The sequence below is a fragment of the Dufourea novaeangliae genome, unplaced genomic scaffold, assembly GCF_001272555.1.
Source record: "Dufourea novaeangliae isolate 0120121106 unplaced genomic scaffold, ASM127255v1 scaffold48, whole genome shotgun sequence".
NCBI classification, from domain to species: domain Eukaryota; kingdom Metazoa; phylum Arthropoda; class Insecta; order Hymenoptera; family Halictidae; genus Dufourea; species Dufourea novaeangliae.
Window position 1 is genome coordinate 525,750 of NW_015373938.1, and position 10,073 is coordinate 535,822.

The window sequence follows — 10,073 nt, forward strand, 5'->3', positions numbered from 1 at the left end:
CCGTCCAACCGCCATGTTCCCATTTCAAATGCGTCACACGTCACCGCGCATCGCTTGAATAACAAACCCCCATCCACGTCGATTTGTTGACATAACAAACCGTGGATACACGTCCCTTGGGAATGCTGGTGAATTCTTTATTTCTTTTTTGTCGTATATAATTTCACCCGCGTAGGTTATGTGGTGCAGCGATTGTTTACAATCGGTACGTCCGTTCCGCGATTTATAATCGATTGTGGAACTGTTTTATCGATGTTACCCTCGATAGAACGGTGTGGCGCGAAAACAGGGGAACGTGGAATCGGATCGTGGAATATACAGGGGCCTGTGGAATACGGAAATGGTTGTTATTTTTCGAATGATTGTTGTCGGTGTGTTTATAAGTGAAATCAATCCAGTCCGTCTTGTGTAGAAATTTCTAGTGTATACAACGCGTATGGTGCCTTCGTTTGACATATCACACGTTCGATTCTTTAAAGCGTACTCGTTGCGAACCGACGTTCTCGTGAGATTATGGTGTTACGATCGTTGATTACGGATATTTGCTGTCTTCTGGATGGTCATTTATGGAAAGCTGGTCCGCCATCGCCGAACTCACAGTCTAAAAGGTAAATCATTAATCTTCAATTGTCTTATATTTTCCTGTGATCCATTCTACAGAGTGTGTCAATAATATTCTCACCCTAATTTTCAAGTAATTAATTATTACCATTCTTTCAGATAGCACATGACGTCTTGAAGACGGTTTAAAGTCGACTTAGACCTAAAATAGGCGTCTTTAAGGCGTCATGTGCTATCTGGGCTGTATCCCATCGTTCCAACGCAATTCTTATACTAACCTTAAGTAGCTAGATCAGACATGTGTATTGATCAGTTGGTTGCGGATCTTTATGAAAAATAAAATGTTACGAAGTAATTTCCAAAAACACAGAATTAAAAACAGAAACTTCTTTTATTGGGTTCAGAATAAAATCAAAAATACATTAACACCAGAACTACCGACGATAAACGCATATCTGTGTCGATCGATAAATATGGCAAACTTTTGAAAATTTACAAATTTATAAATTAATTAATTTCCTCAATGTCCTATCGTAATATAAGTTATAAAAAATCTGAGAAAATGGATTATTATAACATTTGAATCATCGTTGTAAGAAAGTATTGGAAAGTCATTTTGACTTGTTTGGTAGTTCTAGTGTTAAACCCATTGAAAATTTCGTTTTCCATTCCATTCCACGTACTTTTTCTCACGCCATAAATGCATAAAATCCGCTGTCTATTGATCAGCGGTAGCCAGACCCCCGAACTCGGTCAACCCGATAAAAGCTCGCGTTCCTAATATCAGCCAATCCCCTAACCGACGATGTTTCGAAAACTCCCGCGATAAATGCTCGTGAAAACACTACCCAACTGCCCTCGATTAAAGGTCATCACGGTGATTTAACTCTGTAATTTTCGCCGTGATAACGTTCGTTGGGTCACGGAACGGTTTCGTGGCGAGCAGTTTCGTGCTCGGACGATAAGGGCCTTCGAGGTGTAATCCAACCCCCTGAGGGCTGTAGGGGCTGTCCCCGGGGGTAAGGAGACACCGGTGTGTCTGCGTGTGGGAGGTGGGCATCGTCTGCGACGACGTGTCGTTCTTCAAGGTCGTCGACCCTTCGCGTGTAAACGGGGTCTGCTGCCGGCGAGACGTAATTGTGCTTAGAAGATGGCGCGCGGGAGGAGGACAGGTATACAGGGTGTCCCCGCGAATAATATACAATCCGTTATTTCGTAAACTATTTGAAATATGGGAAAATTGTTTACATGAAATTGAACGGCACGAGGGGGCTAATTAACACTAGAACTACCGACAATAAACGCATATTTGCTTCGATAAACGTGAGAAACTTTTGAAAATTTAGAAATTTTAAAATTGACTAATTTCTTTAGTTTCATATCGTAATACAAGGCGCAAAAGATTTGAGAAAATGTATTGTAATAACATTTTAATCATCGTTGTGTGTATCAGCAAGTCATTTTGACTTGCTTGGTAGTTCTAGTGTTAAACCTGATGAAAATTTCTTCTTCTATTCCATTCCATGTACTTTTTTTACGCCTTAGACTAAGATGACTTAGACCTAAAATGGCCGTAAAATAGGCGTCTTTAAGGCATCATGTGCTATCTGGGCTGTATCCCATCGTTCCAACGGAATTCTTGTACTAACCTTAAGTAGCTAGATCAAACGTGTATATTGATCAGTAATTGCAGGTTTTTGTGCAAAATAAAATGTTACGAAGTAATTTCCAAAAAAAAAAAAACAGAATTAAAAACAGAAACTTCTTTTACATAGAAATATAAAATCTATAAAAGAATTTCTATAAAGAAATTGGTTAATTTATAAATTTGTAAATTTTCAAAAGTTTGCCATATTTATCGATCGATCGAAGAAGATATGCATTTATCGTTGGTAGTTCTAGTGTTAATTTTATGTAAATAATTTTCTCGTGTTTCAAATAGTTTAGGAAATAACAGACTGTATATATTGTACTCGCAGACAGCTTGTAAAGGGGACGGAAAAGCGATGCGACTGGAGTGCGTCAGGGTTTGGGGGAGTGCTGACTTCGTTGGGGGGTTGGTGGGGGTGAGTTTCGGTGACGTTGCGCCGAAACGGAGGGTAACGAATGACGGTGTGTGGACGTAAAGGAGCAGGGAGGGGGAAAGGGAAAGTGACTGCAATAGGGGTGGCGTGGACGACTTCGGTTGCATCGCGGTTATAGGTTTGCGCGTTTTTTTTTGTACTTTGGGGTGTCGTGTATAGTTGGGTCGAGGACTCGTAACGAAATCTTTAGACGAAAATTTATCGGGACGGTTAGGTTGTTGCTAAATGGATGGTGTTTTTGGATTCACAGACTTTGAAGGATTTTTGTGTTGTCATGAAAAAAGGGTTTTTAAATCGAAGTAGAATACATTTGATTGTAGGGTAAACGCATGAATGAGTGAACACTTGAGAGATGTAACTATTAAGATTGAATTTTAAATGATAATAATATTAACAAATATTTGGCATGCGAAAATTAGATTTTTTAATATATCTACCTCTTTATAAAGTATAGATTTTATTTTAAAGAATCGCAAAAATGTAATTGGATAAATTAAAAAGAAAAAATACAGATTTCACCAGTGACTTAACAATATATTAAGTAAATGCACATTTTTAAATAGTGCCGAGAAAATTGTTTGGATATGAAACAAAAGTTTAGTAACAGTAGGGATTTTATTATTTAACAAAAATTTGTTAGATTTGTTAACGAGTGATTCCTTATATTCTGAAGAAGAAGGGATTAAATGTTGTTTAAATAAATGAAAGTGTCACTATGTAAAAAAAATTGAATATTATTATTGGATGGATTTAGGTATGTTCAAGGATAATACTACCCTCTTCTCCAGTAGCGCTTATTAGCACGTGACCGGCTTCCGTAACCACGTGACAGTGTCTCTCAACTTGTGCCTTTGGTTATGACGTAAAATATATGAAATTTTACTTAGAAAAATAAAACAGAAATAGGAACATCACTTTGCAATGTTTACAAATAATAGACGTATGCATAAATAATTTTTATATGCAACTTTTTTTTACGCACTTTGATTAATTAGATTTTTTACCTTATTTTTTTGTAGAAATCAAGGTGACCTTGAGTTTTTTTAAGGTCAATGCATCTTTCAAAATCACGTTATTGTCGATGGAAGGACGAATTCGGGGACCTATACCATATGGTATTAAAAAAAACGCATTGACCTTGAAAAAAACTCAGTCACCTTGCTATATAAACAAAATTTTCAGTAATACCATCATGCTATAGATCGTTGAATTCGTCCTTTCATCGACAACAACGTGGTATTAAAAAAATGTATCTTTGATACAACCGATTAGGTAATGAATTAATTTAGATAGTAGTTCTTCTTGACTCACCATGTACGTTCAAGGAACATTCTGTATAATATTTGAAAAATTACAATTTTTGGGGTGTAGTATAAACAGGGTCAAAGTCTGTCAGAAAGGAAAATCCTCGGATATGCTTCCCGAGCACAATAGCTACTCGTACACGCGGATGACTGGCTTCTGCCAGACCTATCGACGACGCATCGTCATGGAAACGGCACCATCGCACCACTGTATTACACTGCATATGTAGTCCGTCGGAGTACATACATTACGTGAAATACACACGTTTTCAAGGCCATCGATCTATCGCCAGTTCGGGAATAAGTATCGGAATAATCCTGAGGGAAGTTCCATAAACCGAAACTATACAATGCACGTCCAAAAATAAGGAGGACAGACTCGTGCTGACGTACAAAGTTCAGAATGACAAAAAAATTGATATTTTGCAAAATTTTTTCTAAGTGGCCAAAATCCAAAATTTCATCCGGATTTTTACGAATTTTGGAAATCAAGGATTTTGGAGGTCGCTGATAACTAGACTGCGGATTTTTATGCAAAATAATATTTTTTTAAATGATTCATGAAGACAGGGGTAAATGTAGAAACTTATTTTTCCTTTTAAGTATCTCATTAGGTTCAGAATAAAATAGAAAACTCGTTAGATCCGACGAAATTTTGGCTTTTTAGTGGATTTCGCAGTCCTGGAGGCTATAAATGCATAAAATACGCAGTTTACTAATAACAAACAGTGGTTTAGAATGCGACTTTTGTGTCCAAAATGAAAAACACTTTCATATCGACTGTTTCTGTCAACAAAAATATAGTTAATATAACTAATATAAGTAAAGTATGATAAACACCACAAAAAAATAAATCAAAAATATATACATATACAAGTACCTATAGAAATATAAAAGATTATTTTTATATCGATTTCTTTTCAACAAAAATATCATTAATGCAACTATTATAACTAAAATACGATAAACCACACAAAAAAATAACGATATCGTTATATAAAATCTTTGAAATCATTATAATAAATTTCACTACACTATAATGTACATTAATTACTGTATAACTAAATTATGAACACTGTGCATAACTATAATATATAAAAAAAATTTAACATATAGAAATTTTACACTTGAGAATATACAAGATTATGTGTAAAAGCACCTCTAGGACAATAGTGATCTAAATAGTGATAATTTGGTGACAATATGGATAATTTTGTTATTTTCTGCTATTCAATTGATATAAACAAATTGTTCCAAGAGTTATTACTGTGATAGATGGATCAAACATAGGTTTTATGAACTAAAATGTTGAAACGGATTCTAAATTCCTCACTATGTAGGGTGAATTGCGGTATCTATAAGCTTTCAGGTTCTTTTTTTCTGAATATTTTTAGGCCAAATAAAAGGCAGAACCTGTAGGTGTCTATGGAAATTGGAGGGTTAAGGTTCTGGGTTACATACGAGTGTTGTTTTTCAAAGTCCACTTACAAAAAGTTATCCTCAAATTTATTGTAAACTGCCAGATTCTCTAGGAAGATTGTCGGTATTAGGCAACGCAACTCTTGTAATTTTTAAACATTCACGTGGCTCCCCTTAAAGCGAACAACCCTACGGCTACCGATAGCTTGGCCATCCAACGTGGTCATTCGTCATCACCTGGCGACAGGTCGCGTGCACCCTCTTTTGTGGCCTCCCGCAGCTCAGCCATAAATTCTGAAGTCTCTCTGTCATAAATTCTCCAAAGTCTAAAAATAACGTTGAACTGCCCATTTTCAACTTGCACTGTTTTACCAGCTGTAGCGAAAGGTTGAAATTCATAGCGAAGTGGTCAAATTCGTAGCAAAGGGATCGTATATTAATAGCTGAAGAATTAAATTTCTAGCAAAAAAGGTTTGAATTCATAGCTGAAGGGCTTTAAGTTTGAAACGAAAGGTTCAGATTCGTGTAATACAGGGGTCACATTAGGAAACAGTTAAATTTACAGGGTTTTGTACAGGGAAAGGTTCAAATTCATAGGAAAAAGGGATCTGGGTTAGGTCACATTTTTAGGGAAAGGGTGAAATTACAGCAAGAAGGATCAGACTAGTAGTAAAAGTATCAAATTGGATCGAAAGTGCCAATAGCGAAGGGTCAGATTTCTAGCGAAAATTTCGAATTCATGTCAGACGGGACACATTTGTAGCGAAAGGGACAAATTGGCAACGGAAGAATCAAATTGGTATTGACGGGATCAAATTCGTAGCGAAAGGTTCAAATTCGTATCAAAGGGGTTTCATTTGTAGTGGAAAGGTGGAAGTTTTATTGAAAGAATTAAATTGACGTAATAAAAATTGAATTGGTAACGACAGTATGAAATTCGTAGCATAGGGGTTGCAATTTATACTGAAAGAATTGAATTTGTAAGAAAAGGTTCAAATTCAGAATGGAAGGGTCAAATTTGTAACTAAAGGTTCAAATTCGAATGAAATGGTTCACATGTGTGGCGATGAGATTAAATACATAAGAAAAGGTTCAAATTCATAGGGGAGGGGTTAAATTTGAAACTAAAGGTTCAAATCCCTACCAAAGTGGATTTGTAGTTAAAGAATTAAATTTGCAAGCAAAAATTCAGATTCATAGCAGAAGCGTCAAAATTGTACCAAAAAGAACATGGGCGTAGCCAGGTTATTAGTCCAGGGGAGGGGGGAAAAAATATTAACACATCAACTGCCCCAGTGAAAAAGGCTGTACGTAGCCAGACACACTTTATTTTGTTTTTAAAGTCATAAATCGTTGAAAACGTCTGCGTTTTGTTAATAGAGGCTGCTGGTCGCGTTTCAAATTATACTGCAATATTAAATATTACGCAAAAATTGTGTTAAATATTACGCAAAAATTGGGGCAAAATCCAATTTTTTCCATCCAGGGGGGGATGGAAATGGATAAGGAATTAAAACCTGGCTACGCCCATGAAAAAGGAATTAAATGTCTAGCGAAACAATTAGATTGTTGTCAAAGGAATCAAATTTCTAGTAAGGGAATCGAATTCGTAACGAAAGGTTCAAATTCTCGATGACCTAAAGACGCGTTCGGAGCGCAATTGGGGGTATGCGTTCGATGGGTCAGCGATGTATCCTAGGATCGGTAGCGATGCGACGGTTGTGTCTGGTGTTTCAGGAAACTGACGAGAGAGGGTGGAATGAGGAGATTCGTCCGGTGACCTCGTGCCACACGCGCGGTAATGCTACTGGCGGGCGGGGGCGCTTCGATACCGACCATCGCCGGTACCGTCGAGGAGGAGGACGAGTACGCGCGCAGCGAGGCGAACAGCGCCCACTACGATGGCTACGTCACCGATCATACCGATCTCGCGTCCGAAATCGACATCGACGAGTCCGAGTATAGGCGTGAGCTTCTCAACGACGTACGTAATGGATGATGAAACTTCCATAGATCGTTACCCCCCCCCCCCATTTTCCATCACAGATGAAAATAAAAAATATGCTGTCGTCACTAAAATTTCTTTTAATTATTTCAAGTTTGTATACAGGGTCCTCCAGAAGTCCTGGAACGACCAAATACAGTAAATTCTCGATTAGTGTTCGAAGGTTTCTCGGCACTGACAAGAAGTCACAGTGATAGAGCTTAAAATTCTAAAACTAATTATCGAAAGTCGAAAACGAAATATTTAATGTTCAGTGCCGAGGAGCCTTCGAACACTCATCGAGGATTTATTGTATCTTGGAAACAAAGTATTTTTGAAAGAAAATGTTTCAGACAGAAGGTTTAAACGTTTATGAGTTATATTGAATAGTCCTGTCCGTTGGACCTTGAGTGGAGGCGTCAAGGTTACGTCAAGGTCGATATTTTTGAGGTATTTGACCGTTCTGAGACTTTTGGAGGACTTTACTGTATATCAAAATGTGTGCAAGAATCAGTGTTTTAGTTATTTGCAAATATAGAGGGTATTGTGTTTATCTTGGATTCTTTAATATCTTCGTTATTTTTATCGATATGAGAAATTGTATCAGGACAAAGTTATTTGGTTCAGAACGACGAATATTGTGATTCATGATTTTTTTTTCAAGGTCATGTTTTTCGAGTTTTCCAGGTCATGGATATTTTTTGTACATTAACATTTACTTTTTATAATGTGTCATTGTTTTAATTTAACTTAATTTGTTTAATTTAACTACCTAGAACACCATGACCATCAGATGACCTTGAATGATAAAAATCACTTTAGTAGAAAAACTAAATGGTGGATTTTCGTAAAAAAGCGTCGGTCGTAATAATTAAAATATCATTGGATTAAATGTCAATTAAAATTATAAAAATCAATGATTAATCTCGTTTTATTTGCTTGCAGAAATGGCGGATGCTGTTCGACAAGGTACGTAAAGAAATTTACTTGGAAAATGCACGACCATTTGGTGCATAACTGATTCTTCCTGTTCAGTTCGATCCGGAGGGTTTCGGCGAGATACCAGTGGAAGATTTTTTGGCGGCTTTGAAGAGCGCCGAATGGAAAACGGAGATACCGCCGAATAAACGGGATATCCTCTTAACCAGGGCGAAGGAGTCGCGTGCTCAAGCGGTGACGTTCCAGGATTTCGTCAATGTGGTGAGTAGAACTATATTACAATTCGGAATCGTGTGAGGCGACGCTATTCAAACATTTGTTTATAGTCTCTTGACGCCCTGTTGACAAAAGGAAATGTCTGTAAACCCAAGTACTTATCAGCAACAATATCAATTTAAGTTCAATTTTACATTGAATCTGGTACGCTAATATACAAAAAAGTGCATGTCTGATAACAATCGAATTTTAGTTCTTGGATTTAAAATTTTAAATCTTAAATTTTAGTATGCTCTTAGTAGGCGAAAAATTATAGTGATAATTATCGAAGGAATTTAGGGTTACTATTTTACAGTCACTATCTAGAGTAGCCTTTTAAAGCAACTACTTATAGTAACTACTTATAGTCACTATTTTATAGTCACCATTTAGAGTTACCATTTAGAGTTATCATTTAGAATTACCATACAGAATCAGCATTTAGAATCACTATTTGGAATCATCATTTAGTCACCATTTATGGTCACTATTTCGAGTAAATTTTTAAAGCAACTACTTATAGTCACTATTTTATAGTCACCATTTAGAGTTACCATTTAGAATCATCATTGAGTCACTTTTTATAGTAACTACTTAGACTAACTTTTTAAAGTAACTACTTATAGTCACTATTTATAGTCACTATTTAGAGTTACCATTTAAAATTATCATTTAGAATCACCATTTGGAATCATCATTGAGTGATCATTATAGTCACTATTTAGAGTCACTTTTTATAGTAATTACGTAGAGTAACATTTTAAAGTACCTATTTATAGTCACTATATTTATACTGTATCCTAGAAGAAGAAAAAACACAAGTGAGAAACTATGAAAGGAATGAAAGCAACGAAAGAAAACACTGTTAGGAAATATTTGAACGGACGAAGGAGTCCAGATAAGGGACAGGTGCAATACAATTGGCCTTGCTCCCTTCAACCTTTACTGAAGTAGATTCCGCGTGTTATGGTTCACTCGGTGTAATATGAAATTCGTTAAATCGATAAACATTAACACGTCAATTTCCACGGTGGTTACCAGTGACCGTCACCGTGCTTGCTAACGACATTCGTCTCAATCGGATCTTGCCGAATGGCGGCGGCTAGTCCTCGACTAAAATCGTGGAAATGGGAGACCCGTCGGAGCAGAAAAGGTTTGCGACAGCCTAAATAGACTTATTCCACTCGACGACCGAGTTCTTCGGGAGGGGTTGGTGTTCATTGTCCGTTTTATTTGTCAAGCAACTCGAACGGCTACGCCCCGGAATTTCGTTTTCCACGTGAAACGACGGAAACCGACAGCCAGAGGAGGTAAACTCTGGTAGATAAACATCGGGACAATGATAATCTCGGTGTTTAAAGGCACCGATTGTACGCTGGTCTTTTGTGTAATATGCGTTTCGAAACCGGCTGACATGTTTCTTTTTTTTTTCGACGGTTTTGACTCCCTTTTTTTTCTCCGAGGACGTTTGAGTGGCGGAAAATTGTCCCTATATACAGGGTGTCCTACCTGACTTGAGCACTTCAA

General features: G+C 37.0%; 1 protein-coding gene across 1 annotated transcript; it reads left to right on the forward strand.

Moving 5' to 3' along the window:
• Positions 1 to 7,169: 7,169 nt before the first annotated feature.
• LOC107185499 (rhomboid-related protein 3-like) lies at positions 7,170 to 8,846 on the forward strand. The gene is made up of 4 exons (XM_015573192.1): positions 7,170 to 7,352; positions 8,298 to 8,321; positions 8,388 to 8,552; positions 8,796 to 8,846. Exons 1-4 carry the CDS (start codon positions 7,170 to 7,172, stop codon positions 8,844 to 8,846), a joined length of 423 nt encoding a protein of 140 aa, XP_015428678.1.
• The last annotated feature ends 1,227 nt before the right edge of the window (positions 8,847 to 10,073 follow it).

Excerpts from the sequence above, each read along its gene's own strand:
- LOC107185499 (XM_015573192.1), top strand. The coding sequence starts at position 7,170 with ATGCTACTGGCGGGCGGGGGCGCTTCGATACCGACCATCGCCGGTACC. Across the intron at positions 8,322-8,387 it reads GGCGGATGCTGTTCGACAAG|TTCGATCCGGAGGGTTTCGG; the intron begins GTACGTAAAGAA and ends CTTCCTGTTCAG. Across the intron at positions 8,553-8,795 it reads TCCAGGATTTCGTCAATGTG|TATGCTCTTAGTAGGCGAAA; the intron begins GTGAGTAGAACT and ends CTTAAATTTTAG.